Below are 22,047 nucleotides of genomic sequence, written 5' to 3' on the forward strand. Positions count from 1 at the left end.
GTCAGGATGGAACCTGGGTCTCCAGATTCAAAATATCTTAAATCACCCTGACTCTCATGGGTTCATGAATTTAGTTTTGGCCTGATTCCTAACTTGGCCAAATAAGTACCATTACAAAAGACATTATTCCAGTTAAGTTGCATATGCAACTTTCTGGACATCAGCTAGCATAATTAATTCTAAATTGTTTCAGATCATTTGTTTTTGTTTTGTCTTGTTGAATTGCATATGAGCAATGAACCTACAGAAGGAATACATATTATGTGGAGATCTGAAGCTAATATGATGTCCTGAGTGTATCTCACCTGATAAGCAACAGCCTGCCAAAAGAATCCAATGAGTCGCCGTATCCATTTGGAATTATTGTATCTTCTGGTGCTTCTGCATCAAACCAGACTTTCCATAGCTTCTCATTTTTACTTATCTGCAGCCATATTTATAAACAACCAAGTGCAAAAAAAAATCAGTGTCATTATTTGCATAATTTTAAATACTAGAGTGCCAAGCCACCTGATGGTTTTAAACAATCATATCCATTTTAGAATGGATGTTAATCTACCCTGTCTCTTCAGTGATTCCCAGAGACTTTTGTGGAGCCCAATATCAGTATGATCAATATGAGTTCATAGCACGAAGAGGATCTAGAGGAAACTATCCTCTTATGGTAGGATCGTAAGTATTCCTAGCAACTCCACTAGAGCAGCCTGAGACACCAACACTCCAGTTCTACAAACATCCAGGACTCAATCCTGATAATTAGCCTGAACAGCTCAGCCCATTCCCATCCCATGTCTGGCCTTGGCAATCTGTAAGAATCCTTATAGCCATGAATCTCACCAGAATGTGTGATGTAGTATTGCCCCAAGATCTGGCAAGCTGCTCAATTTGTGATGCAAATGAGGCCTCATTCACAAAGTACCATATATTCCCATGAACAAGTAGATGGTCTATCAGCCTGAAAAAGTCTCTGATGTGAACGAATATTGCATTGGATACCACCATAAAGCTTCAAACATACTCTTTCTTCCATGATCCACTCTCCTCTCCTCTCAGATTCCTTCTTCTCCAGCCCTTTTCTTTTTCCACCTATCACCTCCTAGCTTCTTACTTTATCACCTGTCCCTATCCACTTGGCTTCACCTATCACCTTCGAGCTTGTACTCTTTCCCCTCTCCCCGCCTTCTTATTCTGACATCTTCCCCCCTCCTTTCTAGTTCTGATGAAGGGTCTTGGGCCAAATCATTGACTGCTTATTCCTGTCCATAAATATTGTCTGGATAGCCGAGTTCCTGCAGCATTTTGTGTGTGTTGCTCACAAATTCCAGCATCTGCAGAATCTCTCGTGTTTATGACAATATTTGTAGTTTCTTCTGCATTTTAGTTTGTCTAATCATTTTTTGTTCATTAACTTATTTTTTCCTCACTTAAGTTGTGTAAGTGCAAATTTTATCCCATATCTGAAGCTTTTGAGTAATGATTTATGAATTCCATTCAGGCAAATTTTCATAACTCAAACAGATATAATGTGGGCACCTGTTTCAGTTTGCAACTGCTTGTTGCTTGCCTGTAAGCCATATAACAATGAGCAGAAAATAGTTACAATACCTGGCTCTGTATCTCTGAAAAATGGGAGAGTTTGCTCAGTTCTACCAAATTCAACCAGGTCATGTCAAGGATCCAGCGGAAAGGCTTTGGTGGGCTGGCTTTAAGGTCGAGAGCGGCTCCACCTGTACAATTATCATAGATTCCATCCTTGTTAAAGAGCAATGAAATGCCAAACATGTGCAATTTTTGAATGTTTACCTTCCCATGTGCTCTGTGTCAATAGCAGAAATCATTCCAGGACCATCATGTAACTATTGAAATTGACCCATCAATAGGCATGATGCTCACAGCTCTTAAAGAAAGCTGACCTCTGAATCAAGTCAGCTGTTATGTTGTTTGGGGAGCACTCACAGCCATCATAACATCACAGACACAAGAGCAGGGTCCATTATCACAGACAATAACCTTAACATATTGGTGGAGTACACCCCCACTGGACAGTCATGCACATTCAAAGGGAAAAGTGAAATGCCAGTCTGATAAAGATAATTGACCAAAATGATGCAATGTAAATACAATCATGGGAAGTTTAAAGACATCATGTGTGGTAGCATATGAGTTCCTAGGCTTAATACAGCACACTGGCAAAACATTTTCTTATTTCTCATACTCAAGGACTTATACGCAATCCCGCATTTTGTCTGCATCTACAGCTATTGAAATATGACACCCCCCCCCCAACCCTGATCCAGTTGCAGAGGGAGGCACAGAGGCCCAGGTTTTGGAGCTTTTTGATCAGAACTGTAGGAACGATGGTGTTAAACACTGACCAAATTAATGAACAAGAGAACAGAAACATGAGAATAAATTTGCAGGGAACATAGACTAAAAGCATTCACAAGAGTGTAAAATAAAAATGATTAAGGAGACAAGGACAGTTAGAAAGAGGAGAATTTACAATATTATTAAGGAAGTAGAGGAGCAATTAGAGTAATAGTTAGATACAGTCTTCATATGAGGACAATTCCCAGAAATGCCAGGTAATCAAGAATTAATTCAAATCAAACTAGAAAACCCAAATACAAACATTCAACAGGTCAATCAATATTTCTGGGGGGGGGAGGAAAGAGTTAAGATTTCAGGTTGAAAATCCTTCACCATAATTTACTAATAGACTGAAAGCTGATAAATCCCCAGGGCCTGATAATCAGGCATTCCAGAATATTAAAGACGAAGCCAAGAAAAATGGAGAATGCTGTGGATGTCATTTAATAGACTCTGAAAGTCATGGAAGAGTCTGAGCAAATTGGAGGGGGCAAAATGTAATCCCGCTATTCAAAAAACAGAGTGAGAAAAGGGAACCTCACATCAGTTAGCAGTAACTGAAAGAAAAAATTACAAAGGAGGTGATGGTTGGAAATTTAGAAAATACCAACAGAATTGGGGTAGGTAGTCAAGAGTCTTTATGCCAGGATGAAAATGTCAAATATCAGAGGGCAGAGCTTTCGGGTACGAAGGGGAAAGCTGAAATATGATTTAAAAGTCATTTCTTTTATACACAGAGAGTGCCAGGTACCAGGACTGCATTGCCAGGGTAAGTGAAGAATGTAGATACAACAACAACATTAAAAAGGCATTTAGACAGGTACATGAACAGGCAGGGATTGGAAGGATATAGATGATGTACAGGCAGATGAGATTAGTTTTAATTGGCATCAGGGCTGGCAATGGATAACATGGGCCAAAGGCCCTGTTATTGCCCTATATTGTTTTCTAATGAGACTGTTAGCGTGGATATTTGAAAACAATGGAGCTTTATGAGGATATAACAGGCAGATAAAGGAGCCCAGTGAATGCAGTGTATTTGGATTTTCAGAAGGCTTTTTAGTAAAATCCCACATACAAGAATTAAGGTTTAGAGTTAACCCCTATGAAATTGTGTACTGGCATGGATTGAAATTGGATTGACAGAAAACAGGGTCAAAGAGTTTTAGAGCATGGAAACAGCCCAATCAGAGAACAAGAAAAAAATGATATTTTACAGAATTGGTAGTGGAGTACCACAGGGATCATTGCATTGGTCCCTTCTCTTCACAATAAATGTCAATAATCGTTTTTTTTAAAAAATATTCTCAAGTTTGCCATGACATTTGTAAAATGGTTCAGAGGAAATTCATTAAGAATGCTGCCTAGGATAAACTGTTTCAATTATGATGAGAGACTAAGTCTGAAGTTTCTTGAGCAGAGGAGGTTATGGGGAGGTTTGGTTGACGTACATAAAATTAAGGGTATATATAGGATAAACTGCAGTAACCTTTTCGGCATAGATTTAGGGTAAGAGGTGAGAAATTTAGGGGATCTCACAGGGACTTTTTTCCACCCTGAGAGTGACAAGTACCTGGAAAACACTTTGGAGAATGGTGGAAACAGTCAATGACAGCATTAAAGAGGTAAATTCAAGCACCTGAATCACCTGGACACAGAAGTCTATGAGCCAAGTGTGGAAGAAAGGATACCCAATGTCAGTGGATGTGAAGGGTATCCTTTGGTCTGTTCCATTCTACATGACTGACACAAAATCACATGGGGCTGTGAAGAATATGCCAAGAGGAATCAAAGCATGTTTGATGAGCAGATAAATATGAAGTCACCCATTTCAGTAGCATTACAGAACAATATCATCAGTGCCATTTTCCTCCATCTATATGTCAACTTTTTTATCAATGCCATTTTCCCATATATTTCACCAGCCCCATCATATCTGAAGTTGTCCTCTCAGGTCATCTGTAGTTTCTGCAGAAGTAGCAAAATAGGCAAAACATACATAAGGTAAAGATTAAGAGAATATAAAATGTTTGAATATATAGATATTTTGAATAACAATTCAAGATTGGTTTTAATCAGTCACCATAGTAATGAAGACACCTAAATGGAAAATGCCTGCTACTTTAATGGCTTGCGTTTCCCAAAATGTGACAATGAGTGTCAATGCTTTGAGACTGCAGTGAACAGCATATTTTTAAATATTGACAGTCCTCTCTGAATACTGCAGAGCAAAGCAGTAGGAGATGTATGAAATTGGGCGAGGTCCTTTCCCAAATTGCACCAGTCCTATTACTGTGTTTACTATCTGTGCATTTTTACAATGTTTTTGTGAGGACTTGGCAAGATAAATATTCCAAACAGTATCATCTTTAAGGACCCCAAAATATATATTGTACATTCTGCCTGAAATGCTTTTGAACAAAGATTTATACCTTTTATTAAAGTCTGAAATTCAGTGTGCTTTATAGATCCACGTTCAAGGTTAATCTTCAGAGGCAGCAGAAGTGTGAAAAGGAATTTGTGTGTTTCATAAAGGCTGCGTACTGAATACTTAAACACTTCATAGGTCAGGTAGTCAATAATGTTGCTGATTCTCTTTGAAGCAACAGGAGATTTCTTAGATCTAAATGAAAACAAGAATCGGAAAGCTGTACTGTGATGAACAAAACAAGGGATTAGATTTTTTAACCAGCATTGTGTATGATTCTTCAAAACCCTAGAAGCCTACTGGAATGCCAAGTTTTAAGCTGAAACTTTCCCTTTATATTAATGTTGCAGCTGTTCTGACCAGGAACATAACCTCACACTCAAGAGGTTATTCTCCCCTTTGTTCTAACCTAATAACAGTTCTATTGTTACCAAGCAATTTAAAAGAAAATTCTTTCTAGTTTGAGAAGTTTATTAAAAATTTCACACTGCCTGCCTCACATCCACAAGAATGCATTATTACTTCAGAGAAATAAAATGATTTAGTATGGTGGATCCTAAATTCTGTAATTTATTTTGACAGAGCAAACCAACAATGCCGACTTCCCTTTTCATTCCCTTCTCAGTTCCTTCAATTATTATCCAATTATCCGAAAACATTCACTGAACCCATTTTCTTCACCTCTTTAGACAGCACGTTGAAAAACTTGACAATTTAAATTCACCTCTTGTTCTTCGGCCAATTACCTTAAGTCTCATTCTCCTGTTTATTGACTCTACTGGTAGAAACAATTTCTCATTTAGAACATAGAACAGTGCAGCACAGTATGAACCCTCCAGTTCTGGATATAGTTCTAGTCTATCTAAATCTACAGCGTGATGAATTGAACCCTTCTCCCCCACATAGCCCATATCCTCCATTTTGTACCTCTCTATGCCCATCTGTCTTTTCAATGTCCCTATTGTATTAGCCTCTGGAATTGCACTCCAAGCACCTACCAAGTGTGTAAAATCCTACCTCTGACATCTCCCCTAAACTTTCTTCCACTCACTTTAAACAAGTGTCCTCTAGTCTTGGGAATCACACCCCCACTCCCCCGAGAAAAAAGTGCTAACCATCCAATCCACACCATTCAGTCTCACACCTCATATCAAGTCACCTCTCATCCTCTCACTCCAAAGAGAAAAGCCCCACCTCACTTAATCTTTTCCCATTAGTCATGTTCTCTATTCCAGATAGCATCCTCTAAAACTTCTTATAATGAGGTGACTAGAACTGAACACAATAAAGTGTGGCCTGCAGAGTTTTATAGAACTTCAACAATACCTCACAGCTCTTGAATACAATCCCATGACTAATATAGGCCAGCATACTATATGACTTCTTAACCTCCATATCAACTTGCACAGCAACTTTGAAGGATCCCAAGATCACCGTTCCTCCATTAACCTTGTATCTGCCTTCAAGTTCAATCTTCTAAAGTGAATCACTTCACACGTCTCTGTATTGAACTCCATCTGCCAATTCAAAAGGTTCAAAGATACAGAGAAATGTCTACAATATACATCCTGAAATAAGTTTTTCTTCACATCCATCCACAAAAACAGAAGAGTGCCCCAAAGAATGATTGACAATTAAATGTTAGAACCCCAAATTCTGCCCCCCAGCTCCCTTCCTTCAAGCACATAAGCAGCAGCAAGCAACAATCCCCCCACCCCACCAGCAAAAAAAAACATCGGCACCTGCCACGGAGCACTCAAGTGTGAGCAAAGGAACAGTAAAGACACAGACTTGCCAGATTTCTCTGTCCACCTCTGTATTCTACCAATATCCCAATGTAACTTACAACAATTGTCTGCACAGACTAAAACACCAAACTTATTAACTTATAAACTCCAAACTCTACTCCCTCATCCAATTCACTTATAAAAACAATTATAAAACATAGAACACTACAGCACAGCACACTTCAGCCCACAGCGTGGTTTAATAAGGGTTTATAGAGCTTCAGCATTACCTTATTGCTCGCAAACTAAATCCCCCAACTAATGAAAACAACATACCATGCCCTTTCGTAATCAGCCTATCAATTTGTGGAACAGATCTGGGGGACTTACAGCCGTAGACTCCAAGATTCCTCTGTTTCTCCACACTGATGAGAATTCAGTCATTAACCCCACATTCTGCGTTCAAATTCCATCAATCGCCTCTCAGCCTAGCTCTGCACTCTATTAATGTTTATAATGACCTTCTACACCATAACTTCCAAATCTTCATGTCACCTGCAAACTTTCTGATCCATCTTTCTGCTTCCTCATCAAAGTCATTTATGAAAACCACAAAGGACAGGAGTCCCTGTGGAACACCACTGGTCACTGACCTGTAGACAGAATATGCTCTATCTTCTACCACCCTCTGCCTTCTGTGGGCAATTCCGAACCTATGCAACCAAGTTTCGTGGATCCCCTGTCTCATGGCTTTCTAGATGAGCCTACAATGGAGAAACCTGTCAAATGCTTCACCAAAACCCATATACCTCTTCATCCACCTCCTGTTTGTTTTGTTAGCTCCTCAAAAAAGCTCTGACTCATGAGACATGACCTATCCTTCACAAAGCCATGCTGACTATATTTCTCCCAATGCTCATAAATTGTGCCTCTAAGAATCCTCTCAAACAGTTTTCCCATCACTAATAAAACTCACTGATCTAGAATTCCCAGGTTAATACTATTGCTTTTTTTGAACAAGATTTGCCATCCTCCAATCCTCTGGTGCCACTCCTATGGTCAGGGAGGATGCAAAGACCATTGTCAGCGATTTCTTCCCTCACTTCCCAATGTAACCGGCTGCATACCCTGCTGTACAGACTGAGGGGCTTATCTGTCCTATTGTGTTTCAGAAGCTCTAACACCGCCTCTTTCTTGACGCAATATTCTCCAGCACAATTAGCCTATTCTACACTGACCTCACATTCATCAAAGTTCTTTCCCTTGGTGAACACTGAAGCAAACTATTCATTAAGGACCTCCCCTACCTCCTCCACCTCCAGGCATGTTTCCCCCATATCCCTGAGTGGTCCTACTCTCGCTTTAGTCTTTTTCCTATTCTTTGCATACAGGTAAAACATCTTGTTGTTTATCTTAATCCTCCTCACTAACACCTGCTCATGTTCCTTTCTAGCTCTAAGCCCTTGTTATGTTACTTTATAATCCTCAAGAGCCCTGCCTAATGTTGGCTTTGTAATCCTTAAGTATGCTTGCTTCTTCCTCTTAACCAAATGTTCCACCTCTTGTCAAACATGGTTCATTCACCCTATCACATTTCCAAATAGGACAAACCTATCCAGAACCCCATGCAAGTCTCCTAAACAATTTATACATTTCAGAACTGTGCATTTCTGAGTAGATCTGTTCCCAAGTTTCTGTCTAATATCATCAGAATTAGCCCTTCCCATATTATCTGCTCCTTTCCTTGACTATGGCTATGCTAAGAATCAGAGAATTATAGTCACTATCTCTAAAATGCTCACTCACTGAGCGGTCTGACACCTAACCATATTTATTTCTTAGTACCAGATCAGGTATGAGCTGTCTACATACTGCGTCAGGAATCCTTCTGGGACATTTACATTCCACCCCATCTCAGCCTTTGGCACCAAGGAGATGCAAATCAATATTAGAGAAGTTGAAGTCACCCATGACAACGACCCTGTTATTTTTACATCTTTCCAAAATCTGCCTGTTATCTATATCTGTGTCCCAGTGGCTATTGGGAATACTTGCATTAGTGCTCCCTTCCCGTTTCTGACTTCCATCCACACTGACTCAGTAGATGACCCCTCCCTTTCTGCAACTGTGATACTATCCCCAATTAGCAATGTCATTCCACCCGTCTTTTATTTCCCTCACTATACCTATTGAAACATTAAACCCAGAATATCAAACAGCAAGCTCTGTATTTGTGATAGCCAATCTCTGTAACGACCACAACTTCATAATTCTATGTGCTGATCTATGCTCTCTGTTCATCACCCCTATGTTTAATGTTTCCACATTAAAGTAAACACAATTCAACCCATCCAACTGACTATTTATACTCTATCCGCTGTCTGTCCTTCATTACAATTGTTCTGCACATTGCACCTGCTGTACCTTTTCACCAACAGCTTCATCATCTGGCCTAATACTCTGGTTCCATTCCACGTGCCATGCTAGTTTCAATACTCCCCCAACAGCTCTGGCAACGCAGTCCCACAAGGACATTGAACTCTCTCAAGTACAGGTTATACCTTTACCTGAAGAGATCACACTGATACACAAATCTGAAGCCCTTCCTTTAACTCTTCAGGCACATATTTGTCTGCCATATCATCCTATACTTTCCCTCACTGGCACATGGCACAGGCAGTCATTCCGATATTATTACCATTGAGATCCTGCTTTTATAACCTTCCTTCCTAGCTCCCTATATTCACTCTTCAGGACCTCATCCCTTTTCCTAGCTACCTCGTTGGTACCAATGTATACCGTGAAATCTGCCTGCTCCCCTTAAGAATGCTACCTACAAAACCTGAGACATCTCTGATCCTGGCACCTGAGAAGCAACATACCATCTCATTCTCATCTGCAGAATCTCCTATCTTTTTCTCTAATCAATCAAATCCCCTATCACTATCACTCACCTCTTCTCTCCACTGCCTTTCTGAGCCACAGAACCAGACTCAGAGCTAGAAACCTGGTTGCTGCAAATTTCCCCTGGTAGGTTGGTCCTAGCCACCCCCCCTCCCCCAACAGTATCCAAAGACGTATACTTGCTATTGAGGGAACACCCCAGCCGTACTCTGAACTGAATGCTTGTTCTCTTTCCCTCTCCTGACTGTCACCCAGCTGCATGCAACCTAGTAACTTCTGTTAGCAATACCTCAGCGTCCCAATTGATTCATAGTTCATCCAGATCCAACTCAAGTTCCCTGACACAGTCTGCATTGAACTGTATTACTTACAGATGCATTACTTGCAGGTGTAGTCACCAGGAACACAGAGGGTTTTCCTAATTTTCCACAACCTACAAGAGGAACATACCATGGCCCTGCCAGCCATTCCCACTGCCCTAACTGTGCAATATAAAAGAAAGAGACTTATCTGGACTTCACCTTAGCCATTATTCACCCATAGTCTTCCTAATCAAAGACTCAATACTTCTCCTCACACATCACTTCCTCTCAGTAGGATTACACATAAAACCTTATCTGTTCTTATCTACACCTTCTTACTGAAGCCTTATTTACCCAAAAGAGCTGCTCACTTCCCCCACACCTAGGCCTCTTCAAGTCAAATCTTCTTGAGCCAAAATCTCAGCCCTCCACTCTACCACTGACCCACTCTACAATGGCCACTCCACTTGATCTTAGTTTCTTTTAATTGGCTGCTGAGCAGTAGCTAATTAGCCAATCAACTATTAGCTAAGAATTTACAAATATGCCTCTTTTAGGGTCCTATTGCATAAAATACACCAACAACAAGTACCAACTCTTGTCTCCATTATATTCTTACACTTTTTGCTCTAAGTCTCATCTACTTACTTACAGTCATGTCTGCTATTAAACCAAACCACCTCCAATTTTCTACATGAGTATGTTTTTTTTTATTTTAACCAATCTTGTAATGGTGCAGAAATTACTAATTTAATCCCAGGTAATTCAAACTTCCTCATATCTGTATGTTCATTTCTTATTGAATTCAAGTATTTCATTTAACATTATTAACAAGCGTACCTGGCCATGGACTGGTCAAATAATTTCAGAAACTGTGCCAGTGAGGTCTGGTACATCATGTTGACCATGCTCATTTCTGTGATGAGGAAATACAGGATACTACCACGAGTGGCTGCTGGCCGGTATTCTTCTTGTGCTGTGTTAATCTTTATCTCTGTCTCTGCTGCCACATGCAGCTTTTCACTGACTTCAGTTGCTGTTGCCTTTGTTGTCTGCAGGACTCCAATCAGAGACTCATCTTCCACTAACGAACCTGAATAAAAGTCCATAGACTGATCAAGACATTATTCCTCACAATAATCACAAACAGCATAGCAAATTGACATTTGATCCAATCAATCCATCTTATATATGCTCTATGTAAACTAAATCAGCTCAATCCCTCATCTGGACACAAGTGAAAGTTTTCATTAGAACACTCTTTGAAAGTCCCTTTCATTTGCCAGAGGTAGATTGAAAGAATTTGTATAAAATCACAGAGCCCTTCTAACACAGAAAGATTCCTATTTGTTCAACTACATAATTTTTCCCTCGTTGCTTCAAAAATTATCTTCCTTCAAATATTTATCCAATGATTAGACAAAAATATAGGTAGGCTAATTAGTAAATCTGATTAATAAGACTGAGGAAATCTGATTAAATAAGCAAGAGAGGAGATTGGTGGGGTCCTGACACAAATCTATGTTATTTCTTGTCATAGGCGATGTCCCAAGGGATTGGAGAGTAGCCAAAGTTGTTCCCTTCTTTAGTGAGGGTAAAAGGGGTAATCCAGTAAATTGATCAGTGAGCCTCATATCAGTAGTAGAGGATTCAGATAGGATTTACTCACATTTAGAAAAGCAAGGTTTATTAGGATCAGCATGGCTTTGTGCAGGGCAAGTCTTATCTTACAAACTTGATTATTTATCTTGAGGAGATAACAAAGATGAGTGATAAAGGTATTGCAATGGATGTTGTCTTCTTGGGTTTCAGTGTATCATTTCATAAGATTCCTCATGGTAGGCTGATACAGAAGATTTATCAGCTGGGATCACTGTCACTTGGATTCAAAATTGGTTTGGCCAAGGAAGACAGAGGATAGTTAGAATTAGACTCCCACAACTTGAGGGAGTAAATATTCTTGCATTATGACTCTGTCATAATGTAAAGACATGTGATTTTAGAAAGAAGTGGTTCCACAGCCTATTGGATAGTGGTGAAAGGGTGCTATCCTAACCATAGATCTGTGATTACTTGTGGTCCAAAGCAACCAGTGCGGGGGCCTCTGTTGTTTGCAATATATACAAATGACTTGGAAGAAACTGTGGATGGCTGGTTTAGTGTACTTGTAGATGACAAAGATTGATGGAGTTGTGGTCAATGTAAAGGGCGACCATAGGATACAGCAAAATATAGATCAGTGACAGATATGAGCAGAGAAAAGGCAAATGGGGTTTAATCTGGGCAAATGAAAGCAGTTACACTTTAAGAGGTCAGGCATGAGGGGGAAATATACTGTCAACGTCAAGACCTTAGGAGCACTAATGTACAGAGAGATCTTTGGCTTCCTGAAAGGGACAACACAAATAGATAGGCTGATAAAGTAGGTGTATGACATCCTTGCTTTAAGTATTTTGGGCATTAAGTATAAGAGGAAGGAAGTTATGTTGCATCTGTATAAAACTTTGGTTACGCCACATTTAGAGTACTGTGTCCAGTTCTAGCCATCCTGTTACAGGAAAGATGTGAAGCTTTGGATAGTGTACAGACGTAGTTCACCAAACTGTTGCCTGGATTAGAGAGTATTAGCTATAAGGAGATTGGACAAACTTGGACTGGTTTCTTAAAATCATCAGGGGCTGAAAGAAGTGCTGGTAAAGGCTTATAAAATTATGAGCAGCATTGACGTAGATAGTCAGAAGCTTTATCCTGGGGTGGAAATGTCAAATACTGGAGGACATAGCTTTAAGGTAAGAAGGGATAAATATAATTACTGTGGGCCAGAGGGCTGTTCCTGTGCTGTACTGTTCTGTGTTCTAATTTATTTTTAAAAGCTCTGTGTGAATCCGCTTCCACCACATTTTCTGGAAGTCCCTTTGGATGTTTGGCAGATATTGGCAATGCCTTTAATCTGTGTCCGATGCTCACAAACCTTATTCTAATGGAAACAGTTTTGCTTCATTTACTCCGCCTAAATGTTTGATAATGTTGCACACCTCTATCAAATTATTTTCTAATCTTTTCTGTTTTACAAAGAACAATGCTAGTTTTTCTGGTTTATATTTATGAAGTTGTACTTTTTAATATGATTTTAGACTGGTATTGTCTCTTGGTATCCTTGATAACTTTATGGAGCTTTATGTGTTGTAGTACCTCTACATTGTCAATCAAATCAAATTTAATTATCATTCAAGCCATACATTGATACAGCTGAACAAGCAGCTTTCCTCTGGAGCCAAAGTGTAAAACATTCAAAATTAGCAAGTAACATAACTAAAACAGCAAGCAAACAAACATATTCACTCAAAAAAAGAACATATGTGTAACACCCTGGGAAAGGTTTCACTGCTAACAATGGTCTTTCACTGAAGCAGTATTTGGGTTATAGTTAGAGTTTACACGTGCTTTAGAATGTGAGCTGTCCAATGAGGGGAGTGTGTTTTTGTGTTGTGTGGCTGACACCAGTGTGAGCTGGTCCTTTTGTTGGACAGGAGATGAAGAAAGAAGACACTGGGAGAACTATTTATAGGATACAACATAGTAGGAGACCCATTTGTCCGAGGTGGATTGTGAGCGATGTTCGGAAGCATTGTGTGCTTTCACGCAGACCGAGGGCCCAGTGCGTGAGTGACAGACAAGTTCAAGATGAGCTCCAAGTTGTGCACATTTGACTCTTTAATTATAATGGGCCCTTTTCTTTTCTTTACTAACCCTTTAATTAAGTAAGATTCATAAATATAATTCCTTCAATCGTATACAGTGTGCTCTCTTTTGATTTCTTGGTACAGGGTAGCAAATTACACTGCATCCACACAAATCAGGGTTTGAGGTGGGAGAACCATCTCAATCTCATGGGTTTGGCGGGACTAGTGTGTGTATTCCTTAGACTTGCACAGCCAAGGAAACCAAGTGGTTTCATTAGTTCAAGACCCTGAGTGACAATGTCTGCAATCGAAGGTACAGTTGCCCGGCAGTGTGCAGATGCATGCAATCCAGCCTGTCATTCCACCACTCAAACACGAGAGGGCAGCACCGACAGGACAGGCCAGGCCCCAGCCGAGAGTGAATACCATGCTGTATCGCTTCCATGTCTCTCACCTGGTCTGCAGTAGCAGGCAAGCCCAAGGCTTGAGGCCTAGTCCTCAAGCTAAAGCCGAGGCTACACAACTCCCATGTCGACTGTCCCTCTACCAGACAAGGCCTGCAGCAATTTACATTATCACCATCCAACACAGCCTTGCAATCGCAAGTGAAATGTCTGAAACAATCTCCCACAGTTATACTGCACCAACTCCGATGCAGCAACACGCCCTGCAGCCAGTCAGCTCCTCTGAACCCAAACCAGCTCCTTTGACATCCAGATGAGCTCCTCCAATGCCTCGGCCAGCTCCTTCTCCAACACCCCGGCCTCGGTGGGCCCCTACAACACCTTGGCTGGCTCTCTCTCCAACCCTGTGGCTGGCCTCTTCGACAGCTCAGCAGGCTCCGCTGCCAACACCAGTCCAGCTACTCCGATCAAAGAGCAGCTCAATGATAGAGTAGCCCGGCAGTAACCAAACTTCTTGGAGTAGAAATGTCTTTGGATCATGAAACACAAGTTTTACAAAGCACCTCTAGTTGGCCCCAGAGAGGCCACTGCGTTCGCGTGCGCCACCATCTTACCGATAAATTGGTAAATGTTATGGATTGATCTGTATGAACTGTATGCAAGACAAGATTTTCACTGTACCTCATTAGATATGACATAAATAAACCAATTTACACACTTGCCAACTTATAACTGAATTCTTATATTTCTGGAACCATGTTTGCATGTTCATTCTAGGCTTCAACTTACAGCTGAGCTGGAATTTTATAGAAGTTTGGTGTCATTTTCTTCCATTTTTACTCTCTTCTTACATTAAGAGCTGTATGTTCTTTTGACCATATTCTTGCATTGCCCCAATACCTGTGTTTCAGCAGTCCTTTAAAAATGTCTTTCCTCACATTATATTCATCACCTTGCAATTCTTTGCATTACATTTTATCTGTCACATGCTGACTATTTTATCAACCTCCCTATGACTGCTTCAGCACTATGCTCCTCTTTGTTTGCTGCATTCTGTCTTCCTTCCTATTTGCTGCAGACATAAAAACACAAGAAAACAGAGCAGGAGTAAGGCTCCTCGCTCCTAAAGCTCGTCCCACCGTTCAATATGAAACGGATTGATCCACGCAGGCCTTCTGTGCCAATTCCACACAGTCGCCAGATTCTCAATCTTTCAAATATTTATCTACCGTATCTTTAAATACCCCCAGTGATCAAGCCTTCACAACTCTACAGTAGTTGGCACACTAGTTCCTTCCTGTTTATTCTACCCTAATGCACCCTTATCCAATACAATCAACTATATTCACCAACTTGTCAAAGGATGGTGGCCACGAAGGTGATGAAAATGTGAATAGGACAGTAGTGTTGAATCTGGATGGTACAGACCAGTGATCTTCACATCAATGGTAGGTAATTTGTTGATGAAGATTTTAAGGGACAGGATTCATGTTCATAAGGAAATGTACAGACTGATTAGGAATCAACGTGGTTTTGTGCTGAGTAGATTATGTCTCCAAAATTAATTAAGGTAACAGAAAATTAATGAAGGCAGAGCAATAGACATGGTTTACAGAATGCAGAATGTAGTAAGGTTTTTGACAAAGTTGTGCAACATAGGCAAAATGGATCCAAAATTAGCTTAGAGATGGGAGGCACAGGGTAGTGGTAGATGGGTATTTTTCTTATGGGGGGGGGTCTGTGTTGTACTGCAGGGATTGGTGCTGGGACATTTATTGTTTTAATTTATATAAATGATTTCCTGAGAATATCTATGGATTTTTAAGTAAGTCTGGTGATGACACAAAGATGAGTGGAGTTATAAGCAGCAAGGATGGTTGCCATAGGATACAGAGGGACATAGGCTAGATGAAAAGTTGGGCAGATGGAATTTAATCCAGTTAATTGTAAGGTTTGCAATTTGAAGGCCAAATTCAGAACAGATATACATCATAAGTGATGTGGATCCTAGGATAATTGATATACAGCGAGACTAGAAGACCCTATGATACAGGAGAAGAAGAATCAGGTCCTTTGGCCCATTGAGTGTTCTTCAATCATAGTTTTTTTTTCAAACCCCATCCTCCTCCCTTTAACCATCAACAAGTTAGCAATCAAGAATCTATCAATCTCTGTCTTGAATACAGCTAATGACTTGCCTTCAAATTCCACAGATTTACAACACTCTGGCTGAAGAAATTTCACCTCATTTCAATTCTCAAGGGATATCCCTATGAACCTGTGCCCTTAGATGCTAGACTCTCCTATTAACGGAACTGTCCTCACTATCCAGGCCTGCCAGTATCCTATAGGCTTCAGTGAAATCTCCTCTCATCTTTATGAATACCACTGAGTACAGGCTCTGAGACATCAAACATTTTTCATATATTAAGTACTTTGTTTCTGAGATCATTCTTGCGAATCTCCTCTGGATTCTCTCCAGAACCAGAACATCCTTGCTTAGATACAGGGCCCAAAAGTGCTCACAATATTCCAAATGTGGTCAGACCAATGCCTTATAAAGCTTCAGCACTATATTCTTGCTTTTATATTCGAGTCCTCTTGAAATGAATGATAAGATTGCATTTGCCTTCTTTACTACCAATTCACCTACAAGATGAGCTTAAGGGAACCCTGACCTAGAACTCCCAAATCCCTTTGTACCCCTTCTTTCTGAACTTTCTCCCCATTTAGAAGATAATCTGCACTTTTTATTTTTCCTACCAAGGTGCATATGCCCACATTCCATCCTCCACTTCTTTGCCCACTCTCCCAACTGTCCACATCCTTCTGCAGACTCCCTGCCTCTGCAAAACTCCTGTTCTCTGCCTATCTTGGTATTGTCTCCAAAACTGGCCACAATTCCATCAGATCCTTCGTACAGATCATTAATAAATAAAGTGAAAAATTACAGTCTCAGTACTGGCTTTGGGATGCAAGTCCACAGCTCCCTAAAAACAGTGATACAGATTAATAGAATTTTTTAGAAGACATCTGGCATGCCTACCTTCAATAGCCAGGCATTGGGTGTAAGAGTTAGAAGTGTGATGTTGCCATTGTACAAAACATTGGTTAGACTGCACTTGGAGTATTGTGTAAGTTCTGGTTGCCACAATACATAAAGGTCAAGAGACTCACCAGAATTGTGTTTGGAATGGAGAACTGTAGTGATTAAATAGACTGAATTGACTCTCACTGCAACTCAGAAGGCTGAGGTTTGACCTCACTGAAGTTTACTTAATTAATAGAGGCTTAAATATGATGGATAGTCATAACCTTTTTCCTAGGACAGAGGAATCTAAAATAGTGGTCACAGGTTTAAGGTGAAAGGGGAGAAATTTTCAGGATATCTGAGGGGCAAGTTTATCTCACACATTGTATGGTTATTTGGAACAGACTGCAAGAGGAGATGCAAGAGGCAGATGGTTAAAAGGATAAGAAATGTGCAGATAAACAGAATTAGTGTAGGTAGCTATCATAGTTAGCATGGATAAGGTGGCTGGAAGGGCCTGTTTCTGTGCTGTAGGATGTTTTGATTTAGTCATCAGTTACCTTTGGTAGTGCTGAGCTTGAATAGTAGGTTTTTCTCCAGTTCCTTCACTTTACGGTTGTTGACAGTGACTTCCTCCATCAGCTGCACCCGCTCTGCTTCTAGTTCCTGTAATTATCAGAGGCTTAAGATGACAGCAATTATCATTGAGGGAAAAAAAAGGAAAAAACCATTTCAGCCAACAATATGAGAGTTAAAAAATAAAATAAAACTACAGATGCTAGGATCTGAAACAAAAGTGGTAGTACCATGATGGTACTACACTACCATAGAAACATAGAAAATAGGTGCAGGAGTAGGCCATTCGGCCCTTCGAGCCTGCACTGCCATTCAGTATGATCATGGCTGATCATTCAACTCAGAACCCTGTACCTGCTTTCTCCCCATACCCCCTGATCCCTTTAGCCACAAGGGCCATATCTAACTTCCTCTTAAATATAGCCAATGAACCGGCCTCAACTGTTTCCTGTGGCAGAGAATTCCACAGATTCACCACTCTCTGTGTGAAGAAGTTTTTTCTCATCTCGATCCTAAAAGGCTTCCCCTTTATCCTTAAACTGTGACCCCTCGTTCTGGACTTCCCCAACATCGGAAACAATCTTCCTGCATCTAGCCTGTCCAATCCCTTTAGAATTTTATACGTTTCAATAAGATCCCCCCTCAATCTTCTAAATTCCAGTGAGTATAAGCCTAGTCGATCCAGTCTTTCTTCATATGAAAGTCCTGCCATCCCAGGAATCAATCTGGTGAACCTTCTCTGTACTCACTCTATGGCAAGAATGTCTTTCCTCAGATTAGGGGACCAAAACTGCGCACAATATTCTAGGTGCAGTCTCACCAAGGCCTTGTACAACTGCAGTAGAATCTCCCTGCTCCTGTACTCAAATCCTTTTGCTATGAATGCCAACATACCATTTGCCTTTTTCACCGCCTGCTGTACCTGTATGCCCACCTTCAATGACTGGTGTACAATGACACCCAGGTCTCGTTGCATCTCCCCTTTTCCTAATCGGCCACCGTTCAGATAATAATCTGTTTTCCTGTTCTTGCAACCAAAGTGGATAACCTCACATTTATCCACATTAAATTGCATCTGCCATGAATTTGCCCACTCACCTAACCTATCCAAGTCACCCTGCATCCTCTTAGCATCCTCCTCACAACTAACACCGCCGCCCAGCTTAGTGTCATCCGCAAACTTGGAGATGCTGCATTTAATTCCCTCGTCTAAATCATTAATATATATTGTAAACAACTGGGGTCCCAGCACTGAGCCTTGCGGTACCCCACTAGTCACTGCCTGCCATTCTGAAAAGGTCCTGTTTCCTCCCACTCTTTGCTTCCTGCCTGCCAACCAATTCTCTATCCACATCAATACCATACCCCCAATACCGTGTGCTTTAAGTTTGCACACTAATCTCCTGTGTGGGACCTTGTCAAAAGCCTTTAGAAAATCTAAATATACCACATCCACTGGCTCTCCCCTATCCATTCTACTAGTTACATCTTCAAAAAATTTTATAAGATTCGTCAGACATGATTTTCCTTTCACAAATCCAAGCTGACTTTGTCCGATGATTTCACCTCTTTCCAAATGTGCTGTTATCACATCTTAGATAACCGACTCTAGCATTTTCCCCACCACCGATGTCAGACCACGGTAGTGTAGCAGTTAGCACACAGCTATTGCAGGTTGGGGAGTCAGAGTCCCTCTGAAAGCAAGTTTGTATGAGCTACAGTTTCCTTCCACACTCCAAAGATGCAGTATGTTAATTACTCATTGTAAATTGTTCTGTGATTAGCCTAGGGTTAAATTGGTGGATTGCTGGGAGGCATAGCTCAAAAGGTCAGAAGGGCCTGTTCTGTGCTGTATCTCTAAATAAATAAAATTAAGTAAATGAATAAAAAGAGAAATGCTGGAAGAACTCAGCAAGTTAAGCCGCATCACTCAAAAGAAAAACCATTTATGTTTCAGATTGAAAACCTTCCTCGGTCTTAAAGTGAGCAAATGGGTTAGCGTAAAAATGAAAAAGGTTCAACATGAACGTGGTGGGCCAAACGACCCATTTCGATACTGTATGACTCTCAAGCTCTTGGCATAGCAGGTGGATTATTATTGTAGTTAGGAGACTGGCTGTCTAACGGGAATCAGACAAGCACAAATGGGTCAATTTCTGACAAAGTGCAATAAAGACAAACTGTTGGAAACAACCAACAGATTAGGCAGCATCTGTGGAAAGAGAAACAAAGTTAATGTTTCAGCTCCAAGCCCCTTGACAAGATGGAGAAAGAGAGAAAGCAGAAATCAAACAGCTGGTAGAATTCAACAGGTCAGGTAGCACCTGTGGAGGTGAAGCCATGGCTGACAATTCAGGGCAAGGTCCTGTATCACAATATCAACCCATATCATCTTTGCCTTTGTAGATGTTATTCAAGCCACAAGTTTCTTCCAGCAGATTATATTTTGCTCAAAATTCCAGCATCTGCAATTGCTTGTGTCTCCAAGAGAGAAAACAAGTTGGTTTTCAATAGCCAAAAAAGTGTCAGAGGGATGGGTAAAACAAAGAGAATAAACCTTATAGGGAGAGACCAATTGAGTGAAAATTGCAGTTAGAATCAGATTATGTTTTTATGGCTTTGGGGCTTTCCCAGCAGACCAAACTACACAAATGGAGAGAGGAATCACAGAAGAATGATCGGCAGCAAGAGTAAGTACAGAAGTTGTTAGAGGAGACTGGATAGCTCTTTATTCATCAATATTCATGCATCCAGTTCATAATTTCTAAATAATCATAAACAGAATACAAGATGAAAATTTTGTGGAGGTAAGACTTGCATTTTGTGTCTAATATCAATAAAATTGATGTAATCTTAAGGCAATAAATATTCCCTGGAGTTCAGCAGAGGGGGGATTTCATAGAAACATTCCAAATATTAAAAGGCCTGATATGGCAAAGTTATTTCCCACGGAAGGGGATTCTAGGACAAGAGGGCACAACTTCAGGACTGAAATACGTTCTTTTAGAGCTGAGATGCAGAGAAATTACTTCAGTCAGAGGATGATATATCTGTGGAATTTGTTGCCACGAGTGGCTGTGGAGGCCAAGTCATTGGGTTTATTTAAGGCAGAAATGAACAGGTTCTTGATTAGCCAGGGCATCAAAGGGTATGGGGTGAAAGCAGGGGAGTGGGGATGACTGGAAGAATTGGATCAGCCCATGATGAATGGTGGAGCAGACTCAATGGGCTGAATGGCCTACTTCTGCTCCTACATCTTATGGTCTTATATTTTAGTGTTTAATATACCGTAAGCCAGTGTGTAAAATTATAACTTGCAACTACCTAACTAAAGCCTAGGCTATGTAATAAGACTAGAGTGTCGAGGGAACTGTGTACAACAGGACTGTGCCCAAAAGTTATTCTCTTCCGAGAATGTATCTGCCTCAGTGTCTTTTACCTTGATTTAGAATTACGCAGACATGTAAAGTGTTGGTGGGGGAAGGGGTGTAAGCATATCTGGACAGCTGGTATGAGGATAAGGACAGCATTAGTAACTGATAGTTTATGATGTAAACTGAACTGAACTATGACAGAGAATAAGAGCATATTGTAACTGTTCCTATAGCTGAGGGCCAGAAAGAACTATAATCTACAAATCAGTGAACAAGAATAAGACAAAGGCAGTGGAAACAGACAAAGCAAAAGTCTTTGTTCATGCCATGTGGTTGCAGGAATGGAAGTGGCCATTTTGTGAAACTGTCCTTGCAGCCACCATTTTGTGAACCGTTTGGTGAACTGGTTCTTGCTCAGGGATAGCTTAATCAAAGCAACTGACATGGACACAAGGAGTTTCTGCTGATGATCTGTTAAACCTGAGACCATTCTGATGCACCATCAATAACTCACGCTGAGACTTAGGAAGCGAGATATCGGCTTTTATTGACTGGAAGAATAAAAACACTACATCCTGGGGAAAATGAGGGAGAGCAGCAGCCCACAGTCGCCTTTATACAGGGGTCTGTGGGAGGAGCCACAGGAGCAGTCAGCAGGGTCTGTGGGAGGAGCCACAGGAGCAGTCAGACAGGTATATCTAGTTCACCACATTCACCCTCCCTTTGTTTAAAAAAAGTCCCCAAGTATATTTACAGGTTAAGTCTATCAGGTGGTCAAATCGTTCGCTGCGATCTACGTAGCTCCGGCTGCAATTGCACAGGTGCCGGAGGTGGTGATGGCACAGGTGCCGGAGGTGGTGTTTGCACCGGAGGCGGAGAGTGGGTTGGTTCTGTCCCAACTGGAGGTGTCAGGGATCCCTCGCGTGTGTGCGAGGTCCCCGAAATAGACGCGTACGAGATGCCCGGTACATGAGCGTCGTGAGGAGTCTGGGTGTGGCACGGTGTGTGCGGTGTCACCTCGGGTACAAGGTGCATAGTTACCGTGGAATGTTCGGGGTAGTGGTCTGCTGCTCCGGCGGGCGCCAGGTCGCGGACAGAGACCGTGTCCTCCTGCCCATCAGGCAAGACCACGTAGGCATACCGGGGATTAGCATGCAGGAGGTGAACCCTCTCGACCAGCGGGGAGTACTTATTACTCCTCGCATGTTTACGTAGCAGCACTGGCCCCGGGGATGTCAGCCAAACTGG

At 41.1% G+C, this 22,047-nt stretch overlaps 1 protein-coding gene across 1 annotated transcript in view; it reads right to left on the reverse strand.

Moving 5' to 3' along the window:
• LOC140732659 (dynein axonemal heavy chain 8-like) overlaps positions 1-22,047 on the reverse strand; it is a 704,719-nt gene that overhangs the window by 66,370 nt on the left and 616,302 nt on the right. The window contains exons 75-79 of the mRNA XM_073055352.1: positions 17,410-17,515; positions 10,572-10,824; positions 4,803-4,993; positions 1,606-1,727; positions 306-424 (exon numbers count right to left, since the gene is read on the reverse strand). Coding sequence (XP_072911453.1) covers positions 306-424; positions 1,606-1,727; positions 4,803-4,993; positions 10,572-10,824; positions 17,410-17,515 — 791 coding nt within the window. The remainder of the gene's footprint in view (positions 1-305; positions 425-1,605; positions 1,728-4,802; positions 4,994-10,571; positions 10,825-17,409; positions 17,516-22,047) is intronic.

Source organism: Hemitrygon akajei, chromosome 9, assembly GCF_048418815.1.
Source record: "Hemitrygon akajei chromosome 9, sHemAka1.3, whole genome shotgun sequence".
Taxonomy (NCBI): domain Eukaryota; kingdom Metazoa; phylum Chordata; class Chondrichthyes; order Myliobatiformes; family Dasyatidae; genus Hemitrygon; species Hemitrygon akajei.